Raw genomic sequence first — 23,857 nt, 5'->3', positions numbered from 1 at the left:
ACAGCCAGTGCTTGTCATCTTGTAGGTTTTCGCTGAGCGCTGGAAAACACACAGCCCAAAAGTTTTTTTCTTCCTCTTGAAAGTGTCGGCCAGTTATAAGAAACTTTAATTTCTTTTTTGGATTAGTCTTGCGCAGCCTTGCTGAGGTCTAAAGTGTCACTAAGTCACCAACAATAATCTAGTTTTTGGATTTACCATGCAGCAAAATGTGCAGCCAGACTTTAGACTCTACAGTTTTTTTCTCTTTTGCTGTAAGCAAGAAGTTTTTTCTCTTCCTGCATTGATTAGTTTATCCTTCTCCCCCAAACCTAAACCTCAGTATTAAGCCTCTTGGATTAACTCCTTGGATTTTTGCCATTAATATGCAAAGCCTTGTTCAATTAGAGAAGTTATAAAATATGATGTGTGGAGAGGTGGGAATCGGCAGATTATGCTTTATTTTCTCTTTTTATTCGCTCTTTTCTCCTCTGCGTATAATGTTCAAATAGAGATCTCAGCTTTGAATGCAAATATTTAGTGTTGGCTTATTCAATCAAATGGCTTAGCTAATAAACTTCGCAAAGTCATCAAATCTGTTTTGCTTGTAAACAAGCGCATTTTGAAGTGCTTAAAGATATCAAACAAGCTTTTCTGTCGTTCTAGAAAGCGGAAATCGCTGTGGCCCCATTGACTATCACTCTGGTCCGGGAGGAGGTCATTGACTTCTCGAAACCCTTTATGAGTTTGGGCATCTCCATCATGATCAAGAAGCCCCAGAAGTCCAAACCGGGCGTCTTCTCCTTCCTGGACCCGTTGGCCTACGAGATCTGGATGTGCATTGTGTTCGCCTACATCGGCGTGAGCGTGGTGCTCTTCCTGGTCAGCCGCTTCAGCCCGTACGAGTGGCACACCGAGGAGCCCGAGGAGGGCACTGACGGTCTGCCTAGCGACCAGCCCCCCAATGAGTTCGGGATCTTCAACAGTCTCTGGTTCTCCCTCGGAGCCTTCATGCAGCAGGGTTGCGACATCTCGCCCAGGTCAGTAAACTTCTTGTGAGGGGAAAAATATGGGAATTAATACAGCTGATGTCTCTGATATGGTAATATCCAATACCTGAAATAGAGTCACTGCTGTAGTTTCCATAGTGATTTGATGACAAGTCTGAATTAAAGAATATGCAGGAGCAGCCAAGTGGGAGAACTTGCATTACTCACTGTTTATTCATTGTGTCTGCTTTGAATCTTTGGGGAGCGAGGAACAACCAGTCACAACCATCACAAAGAACGTTTACATGCATGGTTATAATCAAGCCACTGTGATTTACTTATTTATTTATTTTTGAGTCTTTTCAAATATACACTACCATTCAAAAGTTTTAGGTGTTTCGTTTAAAGAAACGTAAAGACTTTTATAATGTGACAAAAGATTTCTGTTTTAATAAATGCTGTTCTTTTGAACTTTCTATTCATCAGAGAATCCTGAAAAAAATAATAATGGTTTTGATAAAATTATTAAGCTGCACAACCATTTTTAATATTGATAATAGCAAGAAATTTTTTTTAAGCAGCAAATCAGCATATTAGAATGATTTCTGGAGTAATGAGTGTTGAAAATTGAGCTTTGTCATCACAGAAATAAATAAAAATATATTATAAGAAAATAAATAAAATATAAAAATGTAAATATAGTAAATATAAATTACTATTTTTAACAAACAAATGGTAAGCATAAAATACTAAATTAAATTACATTAAATTAAAAATACATATAAATACAATATTTAAAAAAAAATTAATTAAAATAGAAAATGCTTATTTTAAATTGTAATATTATTCACCATATTACTTTTTTTATCAAAGAAACAGTAAACATAAAAGACTGTAAAGACTTTTATAATGTGACAAAAGATTTCCATTTCAAATAAATGCTGTTCTTTTGAAATTTCTATTCATCAAAGAATAACAAGAACTGATAATAACAAGAAATGTTTCTTGAGCAGCAAATCAGTATACTACAATTGCCATCATAGGAATACATTATAATAAAAAATAATTAATTAAAATGTAAATATAAAAAATATTAATTTATAAAATAATATATAATATATAAATATAAATATATATAAACACTGAAAATTCAGTGTTGCTATCACAGGAATAAAACAAAAAATATATATTAATTGAATTTAATTTAATTTAATTTAATTTAATTTAATTTAGTTTAATTTAATTTAATTTAATTTAACTTAATTTAATTTAATTAAATAATGCTTATTTTGAATTGTAATATTATTCACAATACTACTTTTTTTATCAAATGAAATGTGAGCATAAAAGGTTTCTTTCAAAAACACACGCACACACAAAATTTTACCACCCCTAAACTTTTGAACGGTAGTGTACATGCCAATATGTAAAAGATTTAATATCTTTTGCATGTAACCTCTTTTTTCAGGTCACAAATTCAATGGAGTGCATGTAAACGTACTTACAGATATGGTCATATTCCATTTGTATGTAGCAAGTGTCAGTCTTAAAGGAGCAGTTCACCCAAAAAAAAAAAAAAAAAAAAAAAAGTATCCCAGACCAAAAAGAAATACTTTGGGGAAAAGTATGTTTTTTTTTTTTTTTATCCATCAAAAAAAAGTCAATGAAGACCATTGCTTTGGAACCTATTGACTTTCATTGGACAAAAGCATTTGAAACATTCCTCAAAATATCTTCTTTTGTGTTCCACAGTCAAACGATAAATGATCTTTGGGTGAATTATCCCTTAAACACATTTTCCTCTGTATTTACGGAACACATCACACTTTGTCTCACCGGTTCCTCAATAAGTAACTGAGGTGTCACTCCACTTTGCACCTTGATGGATTTTACCATCTTTGAAGCCAGCGGGGGGTCCGGTGTCCTGCGGAACAGTCCGATCGCTCATCGTCCCATTGCCGTGTGCCGTTGATGTCAACACATCGCCCGTCTGTCCTGCCGGCTAGTAGTCACAGGAATCTCACAGGATATGTGCTAGTCATTCATTGTTACTCTGTGTGGCAATTTGTTTTTGTTATTTGTCTCTTGCTCCTTCCTTCGCCTGCGGGTTTAACATCGGGCTCACCGCAGCGCCGGCTCTCACTCACACCCCCACCCGCCCTCTCTTTTCTCTGTGTAATAAGCACCTGCATGACCACGATAGAGCTCTTTAAGAAGTGTTATCAAGAGAAGAGAGAAAAAAAACAGGCTTTATTTTTCAGCCCCCACCAGATAAGAAATCACTCATGACAGGCCAAGGGGAAGAGAAGAGCAGTAAAAAGCACAGCACATGGCGGAAGACAGCAGGTACTTAGAGAGCCGTCAAAACCATAGCGTCTGTCTCGTCTGCTCTATAGCCTGTACAGCGCTGTAGAGGGCCTATGGTTTTGATTTGGCTTAAGAAAACCCATTTAGGACTTATAAGAATCATGCTTTCACCGTTTTTGCATACAGCTAATAAAGATTCATGAGTTGGATAGGAGCCAATGGTAAATGACGGAAAAAGCGGGAAAAAGCACTCCCATTCATTTCCTTTAGTACGTGCCATTAATTCTCTTTAGTCAGCATGTGCCTTTACCTCAATGTTCTTGATTTAGACAAGATGACGCAGTTGCACAGCAGCGTTACCCGGGTGTCGGTACTTGTCCTTTCCTCCTCCACCTCTTCTCTGTCTAATAGCCTACTGGTTATTCAAATGTGCAGATTTGCTTTCTTTTTCTTACGCGCTTGATAGTTATATGCATATTTAACAGCTGAAGTGTGTAATTTTTACGAGGTTAAAATACTTTCTCTTTGCTCGCAGGATTGTACTGCCCTGCAGTAAAGTTTTTTGATTGATTTCATATTAATTTTCACATTACGTTTTCTTGGAGCGTACTGGAGCCAAACCCATTTGTCACAAGACAGATCATAGTCTGAGACAGGGGTTTTAATACCGGTGTCCAGGAAGGCTGTACAGCGGGTGATAAGAGGGGGAGATTGAGAGAAAATACAAATATTTTACACATTTTATTTGTATGTGTTTTAACAGTAAGAAATTCACATCAAATCTGCACGTATATTTGTGGAAAAAGGTTGTAGTTTTGTGCTTTTAGTGTAGAAAGAAGATATTTAACTTCATGCAAAGTAAATGTTGTCTTGGTGATTCAATTTTGGGGTCATTGTTTTGTCTTCATAAAATCACATAAAATTCATTTTATCGCACAGTATTAATGAGTCTTTATACAGGAAAGAATAGTTTTTATTATAATAATTTTTTCAGATTTAGTAATAATACTGATTAGGTAATATTTATTAACAACAATTGTTGTTGTTGTTATTATTTGGTTTGTTTTAGTAGAATAATAAGTGAAATGTTAAATTTTACAATCATCGTAGCATTAACATAAGCAATATGGTCATTATATAGAAAAAAATATTGTTTTTATTTCTTTCTGATTTAGTAATAATAATATTAATAATTATCGCTATTATAAAATAATAATAAAAACAATTATTATTTTGTTGTCATTTGTTTTGGACTTGAATAATAAGTAAAATATACATAATACATTTTCTGATCATCACAGTATTACATCATAGTATTACTAATAACAACAACAACAATAATAATAATAATAATTATTATTATTATTATTATTATTATTATTATTATTATTATTATTTATTAATATTATTATTATGTTTTGAACTAGAATAATAAGTAAAATATGATTAAGTACTAATAATATTCATAAATATTATTATTTTTTATTTTTACTATTATTATAATAATAGTAATATTATAATAATATAATAATTATTATTATTTGTTTATTTAGTAGAATAATAAGTAAAATATTACATTTTACAATAATTACAGGATTACATCTCAGTATTATCTTTATACAGAAAAAATGTTGTTTCTAATTTAGTAATAATAATATTAATAATTATTGTTATTAAAATAATAATTGTTTTTGTTGTTCAGTTGAATGACAAACCACCATTATTATTATTATTATTATTATTCAATATAATTGTTATTATTATTGTACTTGTACTACTGTACTTAGTAGAATAATAAGTAAAATATTACATTTTACAATCATCACTATATTACATTACGAGCAGTATTACGACTGCTAATAGTAACAATAATAATAATATTAATAATAATAATAATTATTATTATTATTATTATTATTATTATTATTATTATTATTTGTTTGGGATTAGAGTATTACAAAATATTACATTTTACGTTCATAACAGTGTTACATAATAATATTAATAATTATTGTTATTATAAAATAATAATAATAGTTGTTGTTTTTAGTTGAATGACAAACCATTATTATTATTATTATTTGTTTTGGATGTTGTAGAATAATAAGTAAAATATTACATTTTAATCATCATCACAGTATAACATCACAGTATACAGAAAAAAAAATCATTTCTGATTTAGTAATAATAATATTCATAATTATTGTTATTATAAAATAATAATAATCATTGTTGTTTAGTTAAATGACAAACCAGTTATTCAAATTTGAGGTCATCATGTTGTCTTCTTAATATCATACTTAATGTTTTTCTCACACATTATAAAGGAATCTTATTACAGAAAAATATATTTACTTTTTTATTTTAGCAAGGAGATCATCCAAAAAGTTTGAAAAGACCTGTCCTAATAGACTTGATTTCAGGTTTCTGTTACCTGCTATTATTTTTAGTGGCACAGAAATGACACATTTCAACTTTGATTGTATAATAAGACAGTGCACAGTTTGAGCTTGAATCTCCATTGAAATATTGATTCATAAACACAGCACTTCAGAGTGAGGCATTGATTATGTCATTTTGAGTCATCTTATTGTAATACATTTCTTACAGTGAATCTACATGTTATTAATTTAGCTTCATGCACCACCACTCTATTCCATGTGTCCTCCTTGTTCACAGTTTCCACAGCGAGTAAAACACTTCGTACAGGAGATGATTGATGAGGATGATGTGGGAATGATGGGGTATGAAAATGCTGAGGGCGTTTTGTGTGATGGGGCCGGACAGGGTCATAACTCTTGCCTGTTTTCCCTGTCGTGTTTTTGGCTCAGCCGGGCTGGCAGGTGTCATCCAGCAGACAGGTAGAGCAGCTTCCTGAGCCTCGGAAACAGCCAGCATCTGGCGTGTGCGCTATTGCAGTAATTTTGTAGTTGTAATGCATGTGGGCAGCAGACCCTATCAGACATGGGAAGATTAAAAAAAACTCATTTTCAGATTCCAACACACACAGCAGCGATGAATGAATCCTCTTGAAATTGCATCACGCGACGAACGGGGAATTAAGATATGCTAATGATAGTCATAGATTCGGTATGCGGCATGTAAGATTGTGTCGCTACTCAAAAACCGTGTTGCAGCCCTTATATAAAACCTTTCGATAAGCCTTTTCTTGAAGTGCTTCAGTTGCACTAACTGGGTAATATTTATTCGAGTTTGTGTGAAGCTGACAAATGTTTTTAAAATAATTCTTGTGTTTGCGTAGGGATGTGCCCAAACAGTGAATCCCTATTTGGAAAGGCACAGTAAAGAAATAACATGTTCTACAGAGCCACTAAAGGGACACGTTCAGCCACTTGCTAGCAGTAGCCTGTTATTACAGTACAGAAATTTTGAATGTCTGATAGGACGATGGCAAAAGATTTGCAGATCCTGAGCACCACTGAAACTAAACGGAGTACCTGTGATCACAAATCTTGAAAGTGAAAATAAAAAGCGAGCGCACATTCAAAAGTGAATTTAGTGCCCCGTATACAGTGCTTTCCGAAAGTATTCATACCCCTTCATTTTTTTTTCCAAGTTTTATGTTGCTGACTCACGTTAAACTGTTTTAAATTACTTTTTTCCCCACATCATTATACACAATATCCACAATGACGATGCAAAAACAGAATTGTCACAACTTTTAAAACTAATAAATTTATTAAAAATAAAGAAACTGAAATAATTACATTGCATAAGTAGTTTTCTACTCTGAGTCCCTCAGTCCCTGCATCTGAAAAACAGCCCCACAGTATGAGGCTTCTACCAAGCAGTGTTTGGTTTGGTTTCCTTCAAACATGATGCTTGGAATTGAGGATCATCAGACCAGAGAATCTTGTTTCTCCCAGTCTGAGGGTCCTGTAGGTGCTTTTTTTGCAAATTCCAAGTGTATTTTCATGTGTCTTCACTGAGGAAAGGATTGAGTCTTGTCACACCAGCAAAACCCAGATCGGTAAAATGTTCTGTAAGTTTCTCCTATCTGCATATATGATCATGGAGCTCAATTAGAATGACCATCATCTTCTTGGACACCACTCTAGGCAAGGTCCTTCTTTGTCAGTTGCTCAGTTTGGCCAGGATGTCAAAGATGTGTGACTTAATGCAATCCTGTCTCTGAGCTCTACAGGCAGGTTTTTTTTTTTTTAGCTCAGGGCTTGGTTTTTGCTCTAAAATGCATTCTCAGCTGTTTATTAAGAAGTGTGTGACTTTCCACACCCATTCAACTGAATTTGCCACAGGTTAACTTCACTTGAAGTGTAGTAACATCTGCAAGCAATACGAGTGCTCCTGAGCTAAATTTCAGCTGTCCCAGATAAGGGTATGAATACTTATGCAATGGAATCTTTTTTCTTTTTTTCCTTTTGTCGTTTTTTTTTTTTTTTGTAACAAATTAGCAAATATGTTAAAAAAAAACTGTTTACTGCTTTGTCATTATGGTGTATGTAGTGTAGATTAATGTGGAAAAAAGTCATTTAAAGCAGTGAGGCAGCAACATAACAAAATACAAAAAAATGAAGGGGTATGAATACTTTCGCAAGACACTGTATTAATAGCGGCTCCCTGATGCCTGCAATTTATGTTCAGTGTAATTACCCAAGGATGTACACTGCCCTCCAAAAGTTTGGTATAGCGTGTACTGGATATAAAAAAGAGAGAATGTATGGAAAATTGATCAACAAAAAGCTGATTTTCATTTTTTACTGCACCTATAACAGCATTTCATCTCGTCAGCGTTTACAAACATGTTTTTTCTGCTGTGTCAAAGAACAATTTTCCTTTTCTTGTGCCGTCTTTGTCTCTCTCGATCCCCCTCTCTCTCTTGCTTTCTTCTTCTGTCCCTACTTTTGTATTTCATGGTCGATCTTGCTCCAATAATTGCCTCTATTCACTGACTTCTTTTATTCCTCAGATGGCTTGGAAATGATTGTAGGGCTAGGAGGAGAGAGAGAGATCATGGGAGTGATGTAAGGATATGATTGACTCACCAGGCCAGTGCTGTAACAGTGACGGAAATGAGAGAAAGGAGATTACACTACAGCAGTGGAAGCTTTGCCCCAGGTTTTCTTCATGCCAAAATGATCATTTCAGCCCACAAATCATTTATCTACATAAGACACTCTAGGATAAAAGTTGATACCCTTGAACTGTAATTTCCTTTTTAGATTTATGACCATACACCGATGAAACGCATACCCCAAAATAGCATGCATTATGTGCACGTGGCGTAGTTAGAAGACTTCTTTCTTTTCCACTAACATCTGACCTTTTCAAATAAGATAACTTTTTATATTATGTAATTTATTTGCAGACAAGTACAATTGAAAACTCTCTTTTCTCCATGTTGGAAGCAATTGTGTGCATGACGTGCATTGTAGAAGTTGGGCATGATGGGTATTGTTCTAGACTAGAGAGTGTGTGTCATGCTTATCGGTGACGTTTGGATTTATTTTTCAGAGAATCCAGTCTAGCTAGTTATTTGTAGTGGCCGGAAATAACAATTTGGCTGTTTTCTCAGAGCAGCGGCGGATGTCTCTGCCCTTGAACTCACAGGTGCGGCCTTCCTAAATTTTGCTGTTGTCATGGCAATCGGCAGGAGTCTTGTTTTTTGTTTTGTCGTGCATGAAAATAAAAAGTCCAGCTGTTAAGATGTTTTGGTCGAAAAAGAACAGAGAGATACATTGTTTCCTGCAGTTTTGATTCTTGTGTGAATACACTCGTTCTACATTAATAAGTCATGAAATGCAACATTGAGTAATGTAGCCTAGGGGCTTTCAGACTGGGGTCAAGAGGATAATATTATACAACACCTGGTAAAAAAGTAATATATGTAAAATACATTTATTTCATACTAAGTATAGTTTAAATCTATTAACATATTTACTGACATATCGTTTGAGACTTACTGATATAAAAATTATAGTTATGTGGAGTACTTATTTGGAGTACTATTTGTGCACAATGCACATTTCTTAATATTAAGCCTAAATGTGTTTTAATATCACTGTTGATGAGGATTGTATAATCTCTGTATAATATCAGTCTTTAAATGCAAGATATTTCAAGTGTACCTGAAGTACACTTGCAATAGTTCTTAGCACAGATGTACTTAAAGGGATCATCGGATATGATGCTGATATGATTCTTTAGGGTCTTAATGAAAAGTCTCTAATATACTTTGATTAAAAATTCTCAATGGTTTTGTAAAACAACACCCTTTTAACCTTGTCAAAATGAGCTCTGCAAAAATCATCTCATTCTAAGGGGTTGTTCCTTTAAATGCAAATGAGCTCTGTTCACCCCGCCCCTCTCTTCTCTCTTTCCAATGTCCTGTTTGGTAAGTCGCTTTGGATAAAAGCGTCTGCTAAATGTCTAAATGTAAATGTAAATAATACGAATACACTAAAAAAAAACACAATTTGTTGAGTCAACTTAAAATAATTTGTTAGTTCAGTCTACTCAAAAAAGTGTCAACTTAGATATTTGAGTTGACTAAACAAAAAAATTGGTTTGTTAAACTTAAAAGCTGGGCTTGTTAACCAGCTGCCTTAAAATTTTAAGTTGAATGAACTCAAATATCTCACTTGTCACTTAGTACACTTAACATTTCAAGTTGACTGAATTTAAAATTTTAAGGCAGCCAGGTAACAAATTATTTTAAGCTGACTCAACAAAATGTTTTTTACAGTGTTGTATCCAAAGCCACTTACGAATCAGGACAGTAGAAGCAGTCGAAATCAAGTATCTCAGATAATCTAACACAGTACACGTAGTAAGTTTTTTTTTTAATAATAAATAAATAGGAAACAAGTAAATAAAATAGAAAGAGAATAGAGAACCCTAGTGTTAGAGGTTTTTTTAATAATAAATAAAAAGAAAACAAGTAGACAGAATAGAAAAAGAATAGAGAATGCTAGTGTTAGAAGGTCTTTTTTATAATAAAAAGAAAAAAGTAAATAAAATAGAAAGAGAATAGAGTATAGAGTATAATAACGAATATATACGAATATATGAATAAATAAGTTTCCATTGATGTATGGTTTGTTAGAATAGGACCATTTGAAAATCTGGAATCTGAGGGTGCAAAAAAAAATCTAAATACTGAGAAAATCACCTTTAAATTTATCCACATGAAGTTCTTAGCAACGCATATTACTAATCAAAAATTACGTTTTAATATATTTACGGTTGAAAAAAAAAATTGATAATTTTGACCCATACAATGTATTTTTGGCTACTGCTACAAATATACCCATGATACTTATGACTGGTTTTGTGGTCCAGGGAATAAACACTTGCTCACTTCCAGTGAACGACAAAAAGTTACAGCGTAATGCAAATTAGTTACGTTTTATAATCAGTAACACGTTAATGTTTCTTTTATGTTCATGCCATACGGAGACACCCAGGTGTGTGAAGACGCCACATGCTGCATCTGACAACGACCAAGAGATAGAAATTGCTGCCAAATAAGAATGAATGTATTTTTAATGGGCTAATGTAAGAGCTTGCTTTTTTTATTTTTCCAATTTGATCGGTAATGTGGAGTATGATTGTGAATGACTCTAGTCTCATGCATGGCAAAATTGATTTGCAGGTATTAAATCTTAATCAGAGCAGTCGAGAGGAAGCCATGAATAAATAAAATGCCGGAGGCTCGCTGTGGCTGCGGGCAGTGACCTTTCCATTTATCTACGGCATGTCAAGGTCTCTCCGTTCCTTTCTCTCTATGCGTCTCGCTTTCGTTCTCTCTGACTCCCTCCGCAAATCTACCTCCAGAATGTAATTTAAATTCACCAAACATTCTCAAGCTCAAATACACACATGCTGATGTGTCCTTCTCGATGGGAAATCTGCATAAAAGCGGCTAGTGAGTAATGCGCAGGGTTTCACTGACAGTAGCACATCCCATTTCGCAGCTCTAATGGTGCTGCTTTGATAATGAGCTGCTTTGAGGGATACGTTTGCTTATTTTATGCTTGTGTGAAATCTACAGAGACAGTTTGATTCTTATCATTGAGCTGTGATCAGACGATCTGTTTTACAAGAAATGACATTATGAGGACCAGAGAGAATTCCTGTTTGTTCATGGATCATATGTCTTTATGAATGATACTGTATGCCAAGCGGCAGGGCGGCCGAGCGGCCCGAGGGGTGACTCACTGCTTTCGTGTCCACTCAATTTAGGCTCTTATTAAATTGGCTTTGTCTCATGAAGTCAAATCGATTAACCGCGGTTAGCGCGAGCCGCGCCGCATCTGATCCGAGCCTGAATGGTGCGTCTGCATGCAGGTTAGCGTTTAGCAGCGGATTTCCAAGTTACACAATGTCCTCCGTTTCAAACCTCAGGTGGGTGACAGCCCGCTTTGAGTCTGTTCTTAAAAGCTAATTATGTTAACCGCTGCGTCTTAATACAGAAATGTTTCCTTGACAGTGGAAAACGAAGGACGGGCCTGCATAAATTGGCAGTGCTCGTTTTGCACCGCCATCCTGTAAACTGGTTTGCATAATCAGGGTGAGGTGAGAATTTAAACAGCGTTGGGTTTTAGCACTTCGCCCCCTTCATGGTTGACGTCCCTGACGGCCCACTCTAAATAGCCAATCTGTCATCATGGCAGCCGGTCTGAGAGATCTCCCTCTTGGTGGAGGAGACCCTCACCTACACAGAGTCAATTAAATGATCACAAGACTGTTTTGACAGGCTGTGTTTTATACTGTAAGCAGCTGAAGATCTACAGTAGCTTCTGTAGGGTCACCATAGAGGAACTACTGCCTGGCAAAAAATGAAAGTTTTGTTGTTTGTTTGTTGACTCACCGTCATGTCGTTCCAAATCTGAATGTTGTTATATCTGGTGAATTCAAAATGAGAATCATCATGCAGCTCTTTTCCAAACAAGAAGTTTAGAGAGAGCTTCATAAAGGAAAGAATAACAACAAAAACACTGAATTTCAATTCTGAAAGTATGCTTTTGTGATGAATAGATAATATTTTAAGTTGTCATTGAATATGTCATCTGTGGTGCAGGTTGAATGTTAATTAAAATAAAAAGTAGCTTTTTATGATGATTATTACTCTTTTGGCACTTGAAGGATGTCACTGTGAACTGTCATTTTAAGGAGAAGGTCAATGTGAATATTTTTCCAAAATATTTTCTTTATATAACTACTGTTCAAAAGTCATGATCCTTTGGAGATCATTCTAATATGCTTATTTGGTGCTCAAGAAACATTATTATTATCAATGTTAAAAACAGTTGTGCTTTCTTAAGAAATTCTTCGAATCAAAAAGAAAGAAAAACAGCATTTATTTGAAATAGAATCTTTTGTAGCATTATTAATGTATTTACTGTCCATTTTGGTCAGTTTAATGCATCTTTCCTCAATGAAAATATAAATTTCTTTTCAAAAACCCAACTTTTTTGAACAGTAGTGTACATAGGAAAATAACATCATATAGGTTTGAACTGACATAATTTTTAAAACTTGAATTAATAATTTTTTAAAGGTAACCCTGGGTATTAAGACTTGTATGGTTTAATATAACATAAATGATGTCTCTTATTGAAATATGTAGTAGAAAACCCATGAAAGATTCATGTTATTTAAAAAATCCACATAATTTTATAAATATTTTGGACTATGGGGAGCGCCATTATTTTGTTGACGTGAAATGGTTGCGTTTTGTTGCTATTTTTACCACAACACAACTCAGAAAAAAATAAAACCCATGAAAGATTCACGTTATTTAAAAAATCCACATCATTTTATACATATTTTGGACTATGGGGGGCACCATTATTGCCGCTACATGTTGCTATTTTCACCCTAACTCAACTTGGAAAATAAAATACTGATACGATGACCACAGTTACTGAAAGAGCTTATGGGTGGCGATGGATACAAGCACAGGCTTAAACCAAATGCCGTACCCCGGATATCGAGTGAAATTCATGCTGGCATCTAGCGTTTCTTGTCTCTGCCGTTTGTAAGCTCTTTCAGTAGCTGTGCTCTACTAAAAGCCTTAAAAGCATCAGGACTGAAGTGGAGAGAACGAAGACGCTGGTCTTTAGGAACTTTTATTTGTCCACAGGCATCTTCCCATTCTTTTCTTTTCTTCTTATTGATAGGAAAGCAGTGAAGACTTAGTTTGCTTCTCTTGTCCTTCAACTGAAAATTACGACCAAAAACTGTACAATGTGGCACAGTGTTGCTTATTCCGAGTTGTGCTGTGGTAAACCAGGCAACAGGTAACACCAGTAGCTCACCGAGTGTAACCATTTCATGTCATTGAAATAACAGTGCCCCCCATAGTTTAAAATATGTATAAAACAAAGTGGATTTTTCAAAATAACGTAAATCTATCATTGGTTTTCTACTACATATTTCAGACTTAGAGACACGCTATATTAGTCTTAATATACACACAAGTCTTAATACCCGGGGTTTTGAAGCAGTAATTTTGTCTTTTTAAAGTTGACAAAACATTTTTCTCTTTTTCTCCTCCTGCCTTCCTCACTTCCTTTTCTCCGATGTTTTTCTCCCTTACCCTTCTTTTTTTTAAACCAATGTTATCCTTTCTTTCATTGCTCTGTCATTCACCACTTCTTCAAACCCTCCTTGCATGGTCATTTTCCTCTCTACTCTCTTCCTTTCCGGCGGTGTAGGTCTCTATCTGGACGTATCGTGGGTGGAGTGTGGTGGTTTTTCACCCTCATCATCATCTCCTCCTACACAGCCAACCTGGCTGCTTTCCTCACTGTGGAGAGGATGGTGTCGCCCATTGAGAGCGCTGAGGACCTTGCCAAGCAGACAGACATAGCGTATGGTACTCTTGACTCAGGCTCTACCAAAGAGTTCTTCAGGGTAAGTGGCCAAAGCTAATGGGTTGAGGGGAGGGCAGCTCAGTGTTTTGTTTAAGGGGGTAAAGGGAATGACTCCAAAATGAAAAGATTTCAAGTGCTGTATTAGGAAACAGAAAGAACCTACAGATTCATAAACAAAGCTAAGAAAATATGGTCCTTTTTTTTTTTGGTCCACAACTAATTTTTCAAGTTCTAAAACCTTAACAAAATGTAACTATATGCTTTAGGATCTTATATGCATAATTACAAAACTGGCAAATTATGAATGGCAACACATTACTATTTTATATAGCACTTAAAATCATCTTTGGATAATGCTCAGAATTTGGACTTCTTTCTCAGAATTGTGAGATATAAACGTGCAATTGTGAGAAAAAAGTCAGAATTGTGAAATACAAACACGCAGTTCTAAAGAAAAAGGTTTATATCTCGCAATTTTGACTTTTTTTTGGAGCATTGTGAGATATAAATGCGCAATTGCGAGAAAAAGTCAGAATTGCACGATACAAATATGCAGTTCTGAGAAAAGTTTATATCCTGTAATTCTGACTCTATAACTTGGAATTGTGAGTTTATATCACACAGTTCTGAGAAAAAAATCAGAATTGTGATATGTAAACCCACAATCGTGACAAAAAATGTCAGAATTGCAAGATGAAAAGTCGCAATTACCTTCTTTTTTTTAAAATTCTATGGCAGAAACGGGGTTCCATTATAAATATGCGTGTAGCCCATGACACATTTTTAGTTGTTGTTTGTGTTGCCATTCCCCCAGTCTTCAGCGTGACATGATCCTTCAGAAATCATTATAATATGCTGATTGGCGTTTTAAAAAAACATTTCTTACTGTTAATGTTATAAACAGTTGTGTTGCTTAATATATATGTATAGCGATTCATTTCTTTTCAGGATTCTTTGATGACTAGAAGTTTCAAAAGATCAGCTTTCATTTTAAAGAATATTTTGTAAAATTAAAAATGAAGAGTTCAGATGCAAAAGCCTCCAAGTCCATCTAAAGTTTTTCTATAAAATAATCATTTTTATCAGGCTCCTATGTATAGGTTTCTACCTAAGTACCGGCACTTCTGATTGGGCTGAGGCTGGAATTAAGCGTGTTTGAAGTAAAAGTATTTGATGGACTTATACAATGTGTCGAGAGCATTCACTCAGTATCATTATCTCATTTTTAACCGAGGTGGCTTTTAGAGGGTTTTGCATCTGAACTCTTCAAATGTCTTTACTGTCACTTTTGATCAATTTAATGCATCCTTGCTGAATAGCATTGACCCCAAAACTTATAAACGGTAGTGTATATAACCACTTACAATGTATAAATCCAAAACAAAAATTTACAGATAATGTACTCACCCCTTGTCATCCGAGATATTCATGTCTTTCTTTCTTCAGTCATAAAGAAATTATGTTTTTTGAGGGAAACATTTCAGGATTTTTCTCCATATAATGGACTGATATGGTGCCCCGAGTTTGAACTTCCAAAATGCAGTTTAAATGCGGTTTCAAACGATCACAAATGCAGTTGTAAATTATCCCAGTTGACGAAGAAGGGTCTTATCTAGTGAAATTAAACCGAAATTACAACCGCATTTGGGATCGTTTGAAACAGCATTTAAACTGCATTTTGGAAGTACAAAATAGGGGCACCTTAGCAGTCCATTATATGGAGAAAAATGCAGAAATGTTTTCTCAAAAAAAAAAAAATTTCTTTACAACTGAAGAAAGAAAGACATGAACATCTTAAATGACAAGGGCGTGAGTACATTATATGTGAATCTTTGTTTTGGAAGTGGACTTCTCCTTTAATTAACGTAATTAACAGTTAAAACATTCATAAAAATCTCCCACAGTCCCACATGGTGTCTCAACTGTAACTAATTCAGTAACTAACAAATCATCTGCACCCTCTGCACTCCCTCTGTACACTTCACTGCCATTCTACACCTTTACCCCAACTTTCAGAGGTCAAAGATCGCCGTTTATGAGAAAATGTGGAGCTACATGAAGTCGGCCGAGCCCACGGTGTTCACTAAGACCACGGCGGAAGGAGTGGCACGAGTGCGAAAATCCAAAGGGAAGTACGCCTTCCTGCTGGAGTCCACAATGAACGAGTACACGGAGCAGCGCAAACCCTGCGACACCATGAAAGTGGGAGGAAACCTGGACTCCAAAGGCTACGGGGTGGCGACGCCTAAGGGCTCACAGTTAAGGTGGGTGGAGTAGTATAACAATATGTCACGTGTTGTTATGGTATTCCACCTTCCCTGGCGTGCCTATTTCTAGTTTTCTCTTTTTTCTTTTCGCTTTTCTCATGTGTACTTGTGTGCAGTTAAAGGTCTTGTATACATAGTGCTGTTTTTTTTTTTTTCCTGTTTAATTTGTTTGTTTTTTTATGTAGCCTGAAGCAGGTAATTTAAAACTGATGCATGCATGTTAATGCTGCTGAATTTTTGAGATGAAATGTCTGGATGTTTAACGATGATTATGAATTTTAACGAATGGAGAAGCCTGTGAATATCCTGCCTGGTCTGATGCTTCCCAAATCTTTTTCCCTGGCCATTTAAAATGCACTACAAGTACCATGAACCATGTTTTAAAAAAAAGGTTGAGAAGAGTCAGTTACAGATGACGGTAGCTCCCGGATCAGCCATTTTGTTGCGGAGTTACTGTGGTCTGTCTGACTCTTCTCATGATACCGGGGGGAAGAGCGTCTTCCAGTGCCGCAACGGCTTTTCTCCTGCTGTTGTGATGTCAGATCAGTGCAGGAGATTCACACAGCGTCACATCTACAGCACAGTGTCCTTAATGCTCTTCTTTCTCTTCCCCTCCTCAGCTCAGATGTGTCTCACTACATTCTTTCCCTGTTCCGTTTTTTGTTCCTGTGGGCTGTGTGTTTATTAATGTTGCATTCAGGATAAACTGCATTCAGGATAAACCTCTCTTGAATCATTCCTATCATATACATTTTGACCGTTAACTAGATCATAGATTAGCCAGATTAGCCTTTTATGATGGAGTCCAAAAGTCTAAGACCACCTTAAAAAATAAATTAATTAATGATTAACTGATTAATTAATTAATTGATGGATTGATTGTATTATAAAATTTAGAAATTTAAAATTTAGAGTTTAAAATCGAAAACAAATGCATTATTATAATTATTCAATTTAAATGTATTCAGTTATTTAAATTCATTTTACTACATTTGTGAATTTTGTAACTATTTACATTTTTATTTATTTATTTTTTTTGTTTATTATTATTGAAAGCATAAATTGATATATTTTGAAAACAAAAGTATTTTTATTTATATTATTATTATTGAATATTTATTAATGTGCTTTATTCAGTTTATTTAAATTAATTTAACTAAATTTCTACATTTTGTAAATATTTAAGATTCTGCACTTTATTTATTAGTTTGTTTATTGCTACTGAAAACATAAATCGTTGGTATTTTGAAAACATTATTATTATTATTATTATTATTATTATTATTATTATTATTATTATTATTAAATATATATGTATTAATGAGTTTATTAAATTATTTTAATTCATTTGACTACATTTATGAAATTTGTAAATATTTAAGATTCTGCACTTTATTTATTTGTTTGTTGACATTAAATATTATTGACATTAATATTTATAATTTATAATTTATAAATGTATATGATTACATTTATGAATTTTGTAAATATTAAAGATTCTGCACTTTATTTATTTATTGATATTTAAAACATTGTCAGTATTTTGAAAGAACATTACTATTAATAAATTATTATTATTATTTAATAGTTATTATTTAAATATTTATTCATCTGTTTATTCATTTATTCAAATTTGTTTGACTAAATTTATAAATTTTGTAAATATTTAAGATTCTGCACATTGTTCGTTTATGTATTTATTATTATTGATTATTATTTGATTTATTATTATTATTATCATTAAATATTTATTTTAAAATATTTATTACATAATTATTAATATGTATGAATGTGTTTATAAATGTGTTTATTAATTTATTTAAATTAATTTCACAAAAATTATTAATTTGGAAATATGTAAGATTCTGCACTTTGTTTATTTATTGTTATTAAAAAAATTGGTATTTTGAAAACAAATGTATATTATTATTATTATTATTATTAAATATTAATATTTAGTAATTTACTAAATATGTATTAATGTATTTATACATTTATTTAAATGCATTTGACTAAATTTTGTAAATATTCTGTAAGATTCTTTATCATTGAAAATAAGCTAAAATTTTGAAATTTAAAACAAAAAAATATTATTATAAAATATTTGATTTATAAATGTTTTATGTTTTGCACAATTTCCATTTTTTTAACATCTCAAAAGGACAGATATTCTTGCTTCCATTGAAGCACAATAGGCTTATGATTATGAATGTTTTCATATCATGCTGAATGTCCTAGAGAAACAGATGGTCATGCACATGTGCTAAGAAATAAGACTTTCATGTTTATGTTTTAAAAAAAAAACAGACCACACTGATTTTCAGTGAGAAAATTCTAAACTGAAAGATTATCCCTGGTCTTCTAGACTTTTGGACCCCATTATTTGTGACAAGTTTGTAAAACAACATTAATTTATATGATATGCTTGCTTTATAAAACATTATCTACAAAACGATAAGCATTCTGAGGACTGCAGGGAAAGGTATTATCTGGTGTTTAGGAGCAGAATTGCATTGCCAGCTCTCCTGTGGCTGAGCCAAAGGTGGGAACGCAGGGGTCTGGGGAATAGGATCAAACTCATTCAGCACTTTCAGAGGCTTAAACCCTCAGTGCTCATTTAAACTGTCTGTAAGCAGCATATAGGGAAAGTAACAGGCATTCAATATCATGAGGTCCCTCAGCGCATCTCACAGCAATATTGAGTGCATAGTAAAGCGGGAGTAAAGTGAGGACGAGAAATAAGGGTAGCTTGGGTTGGGGAGGGTGGTTTAAAACAGAGAGCAGGTATTGATTTTTCCATTCCTCCATCTGGAGGTGTATAGCACGGGTAGACAAATAAGATTGGTGTACTGTAAATTAACATGAATATAGGAAAAGAGAGGTTTGTCCTCCGTGGTTCGTGTTTTCCAAGGGGAAGTGGGGTGGGGACGGGCGACTAATCTATAGAGCTTTCCACCCCTTTCTTTCTTAATTGAACCTGATTGGATTCTGCTCAACTATGACAAACTGCTGCTACTGACAAACTATGTTTTATCGTTTCAAGAAGTGCAGTTAACCTGGCAGTTTTAAAACTGAATGAACAAGGCCTGTTGGACAAATTGAAAAACAAGTGGTGGTACGACAAAGGAGAGTGTGGCAGCGGAGGAGGTGGTGAGAAGGTTAGCCACTATGTCAACCAACGCGGGTAAACAGTTTCCTCTGTAACGGGAGCATCTGCCGGGGCGCAATCGCATACGTGACCTTCATCCCGACCCTGTTTTAGCCTGAAGAGAGAGAGAGGAACGCAATTACTGTCAAAGCACAAATATTCGCCTCGAATACTGGGCAGAGATTCCCTCGTCTCTCTTCTGCCATTCATCATAGTTCCCATCAAGGAACTTTTTCCCCTTTGAAATAGTGCGTCTTTTTACTTCCAGTTTTTTAGTTGCTGTTATTCTTCTCCTGAGGCGCATTAGCTCCATTTTTTATAGGAATGCAGAGAACATCCATTGTCTTTTGAAAGGTGCTGCAGTGTCGCATTATGATTATGTATTAAAGACACGATCCAGAGTCAAAGGCAGAGGAGTTTTAATAAAATAAAAACAAACTAACAAAACTGAAACTGAATCTAAATGAAAATACAAAATTAAAGAGCAGGTCATATGTTTTTTTTTAACGTGTTCTGATATTGTGTTGGAGTCCTCTACAACAGGTTTAAATGCATCTAAGGTTAGAAAACATTGTAATTTTCACAGAATATACATTTAGAGTCATTTGTCAATGATTTAAAAATCGCAGCTCTGAGCAAAATGTCTGTAAACCCCTCCCTTCCATAAGCCTACTCTGCTCCGATTGGTCAGCTGGCCAAGTCTGTTGTGATTGGCACAGAGAGGAGTACTTAAGCAAGTTAGCAAGCACTACCATCTGTGTTGCCAAGTCTACGGTTGTTTTTTATGTCCACGGGTTGAAACAACCCCAATAACGTCATGTTTAGTCCGTGGGAACCTTGACAAAAAGTGTGTATTTTCCACCCCTCGACATGCAATTGGGCTAGTTTTGAGTAGCAATTGAATGAGTTTTGTTGTGAAAACATGGCAACCCTGATGCAACTTTACATAAAACAATAATAGTGCTCCAATCTGTTTTAAAAAACAATGACATAAAAATGTTTTAACACTTATGCAAGCGAATCGTGCCCACAGCTAGAGTTTAGCTGTTAAACTGTAAACACTTAACAAAACAATAATGGTGGAGTGCTAACATGGCTAACTGATGATCACCATTTTTTTTTTTTTTTTTTTGTAAACCAAAATATGTTTACACTCAAACACACAAAAATGCTGGGTTAAAAACAACCCAAAATGGGTTATTTGGCAACCCAGCTCAGGATAAATATTGAACAGAACACCAAACATGCTCGGTTATTGTATTTAAGTCAACTATTGTTTAAAAAATGATTATATTGCAGGTTTAAAATGGACTGGAACTTATAAAAACACACAGAATTACTAGAGGCAACAGCAATAATCAAAAGATGAACAATAAGCAAGAACACATGGACAAAATACAAGACAAATTTAATTTATTTAGGTGAATACATAAAAGTTTACAATATTACATACAATTAAACTTGTTTAACAAGCATTTTAGGCATACAAAATGTAACATTTAAAAGTAGAATTTTAATTTTAGTGTATTCAACCATTCTCTGTAATCAGTTTTTACCGTTAACTGCGAACTTCAGACGGCGACTCTTCATTTCACCCGCATCTGAAAGATGCCATGACTGACTCCAAAAACCTCTCATAAACAAACAGTACTGACATTAGAGAACATATTTTAAGATTAAACTCAGTACAGTAACGAATAAAATCCATTTATTTTATGCAAGGCAAAAAGTGTTTCCATCCTGCGAAACAACTGCTGCTGACGCAGCTGACTGACATCTCGTTTTATGTTGCGTTGTGTAAAATAATAACATTTCCAGCACAGTAAAGACTTAAATCAATTAAATAAAATGTATACAAACCCTTATTTTGTTGAAGAAGTGCAATACAGCGGCACTGAGAACCCAATATGGCACTGAGAACCCAATAAGACTCAAAAAGCCCACACTTTGACTGACTGTAACTTAGCAGTTGGGTTGTTTCGTCGGAGACAGGCTCAACCCAGCGGTTGAGTAGAAAAAAATAACCCAGCAACTTAGTTATAGAAAAACTACCCAGCACCTGGGTAAAAATATTAAAAATAACCCATTAAAATGACCCAATGGGCTGAACCCAGCATTTGAGTTAAAAAAAAATAATAATAACCCAGCATTTTTTAGTGTAAATTACATTCTTTATTATTAAACGAAGTAATTAGAACAACGACAGTCTACATTAATCTACACATTTTTTGGAAATAATGGGTTCACATATTGTGGTTTACCTGAAAACTTAAAGCTGCACTAGATGTACTTACAGGTTGTGGTTCAGAGACGCTCGTTAGTCCAAATAAAGAAGATTAGAAGCTAAATAATATAAAAGCCAAGATTAAAAAAGCAGTCCACGGTAAAATGACGAGCATACAACAAAAGGTTTGAACTGTATTGCTTTGGTATCATGTAAAAAAATTAATTCTAACCACCAATTCTTCACATTATCATCTTTCGGCAATGAAAATAAAACAAACTTGCTTTCACAGCATAAAACACAGCGTCTTCTCGACATGATGTAAACACACTAACAAGTGTTTGTGGGCAGGTCAGACTGTTCATATTTTGCAGACAAGCGTGGATTATGCTAATGTGTAACAGAAGATTCGAAAATATGACGACTCGTTCTTTTGAGAGACGGTATCTTTATCATGCACTTTTTTGATTAACAACTTTGCAGACTGTTTACATTGAAGGATACCTAAAGTTCTTTTTCAAAAACCCATATGACCTGCTCTTTAAAATATATATCAGTAGCATTTCCTCCGAGGAGACAAAGAAGGCAGCACCTCCTCACAATTATGTTCGGCTGTGATTGGTTCACGGTTGTGCGATGAAATGAAATTGAAACCAAAAATGTACTTTGGTAAGAGGGATATAAAAAGGTTGCTGCCTACGGTATATGCCAATAATTGTGGTTTAACAGTAATTGCCTCCAGCGTTGGTAGAGAACAGGCCGTGGCAGTATGCGCCCGTTACCCAAAGCGATGGAGCAAGGTCCCGTTCATATGTCTGTGGCTCCAATGCCAGGCCCTAAAACACTGTTCCCTTAAACGGAGCACAGAGACATGTATCACGACGGGACCCTCGGCTCGGTCACTTTGCCAGTGCAACTGCTGTGTCAGCTGTTATGAGTGAATAACATAAAATAACATGTCCTATGATGTTATTTATGTTATTTGTGTTACATTCCTCTGCGCGGTTGAAGAACCCCCGTAAACCTTGCCGTTTTGAAACTGAGTGAATCAGGCATCTTAGACAAGCTGAAAAACAAATGGTGGTACGATAAGGGCGAGTGTGGACCCAAGGACTCGGGAAGTAAGGTCAGTCTCCACAAGTCTGGGACCATCACTGTTGTCTAATGCTCAGTGAGGCAGAAAGTCACCAGTATCTAGCGCATGCTCATCTGTAGGGAGATTTCAGATGTGCACCGAGAGCAAGATAGTTCCAGCATGCCCTGCTTTTCCACACTAAATGTCTTCTGTTTTTAATAACATACCTATTACTTGAGAGGAATGGAAGTGACTGGGCTTTTGAAGGTAACCTAAATTCAACCTGGTCTCATGACAAAAACGTGAGACGTGAAATAAGTAACAATCAGTACGTATCACTGCAGTTTCCAAAAGAAATGAACACTAGAGGTGGTATATCAGTGAGCTTTTTGAATCGTTTTTCAGTGCCACATTTTTAGAATGCTGTTTCATGCATGAGATAATGCAAGAGACACATGTGCAACAAACTTGTCCATGTTTACATCGAATCGAATAAAAAACATGATAAGAACTACCACTATATCTCTGGTAGTTCATATTTGCATCATGATGACAGGCTGAAATCTGCTGTTCATTGTTTTTACAGAACATTTATAGTTAATAATAGACTACTGGTGTTATAGCATCAGTCATTTTTAATGTGAATTACCTTTTAATTTTCCTCATATTATTTCTTAACATATAGTATGTATAAGACAAGTTTGTACAAGATGTACAGTAGTTGTAGTTAATGCATCTTTTCTGCAAAGATATTTAAAGTCCGGGACCATCCAAACCGACTTCAAAGAACTAGTGGCGACAAAAGCCGACGGTGTTGTCGCCTCACGTCAGCAAGCATCTGGACCAAAAAGCTGCACTTGAACACACTGCGCAGACTACAGCCGACTGCAAACTAACACGTGCATTCTGCATGAAAAGATTTAGTTGTCTATAGCAGCAGCTTTTAATAGTATATTTTCATCATTCAAAAGGAGAAGCGGAAACAATGATATACGAGATATATGCAGATATA

The 23,857-nt window shown here is 34.7% G+C and overlaps 1 protein-coding gene across 5 annotated transcripts in view; it reads left to right on the top strand.

Moving 5' to 3' along the window:
- Positions 1–23,857, top strand: part of gria4b (glutamate receptor, ionotropic, AMPA 4b) — a 118,304-nt gene that overhangs the window by 90,041 nt on the left and 4,406 nt on the right. For 3 of the 5 annotated variants that reach the window (XM_051093946.1, XM_051093950.1, XM_051093947.1), the window contains exons 11-14: positions 643–1,016; positions 13,973–14,171; positions 16,148–16,395; positions 19,442–19,556. In XM_051093946.1, coding sequence (XP_050949903.1) covers positions 643–1,016; positions 13,973–14,171; positions 16,148–16,395; positions 19,442–19,556 — 936 coding nt within the window. Of the gene's footprint in view, positions 1–642; positions 1,017–13,972; positions 14,172–16,147; positions 16,396–19,441; positions 19,557–22,781; positions 22,897–23,857 lie in introns of all 5 variants that reach the window. The other 2 variants (XM_051093949.1, XM_051093952.1) reach the window with 1 other exon arrangement.

Source organism: Labeo rohita, chromosome 21 (assembly GCF_022985175.1).
Source record: "Labeo rohita strain BAU-BD-2019 chromosome 21, IGBB_LRoh.1.0, whole genome shotgun sequence".
NCBI classification, from domain to species: domain Eukaryota; kingdom Metazoa; phylum Chordata; class Actinopteri; order Cypriniformes; family Cyprinidae; genus Labeo; species Labeo rohita.
The sequence above is the reverse complement of the archived record's forward strand: the minus strand, read 5'-3'. Positions and strand labels throughout refer to the sequence as shown.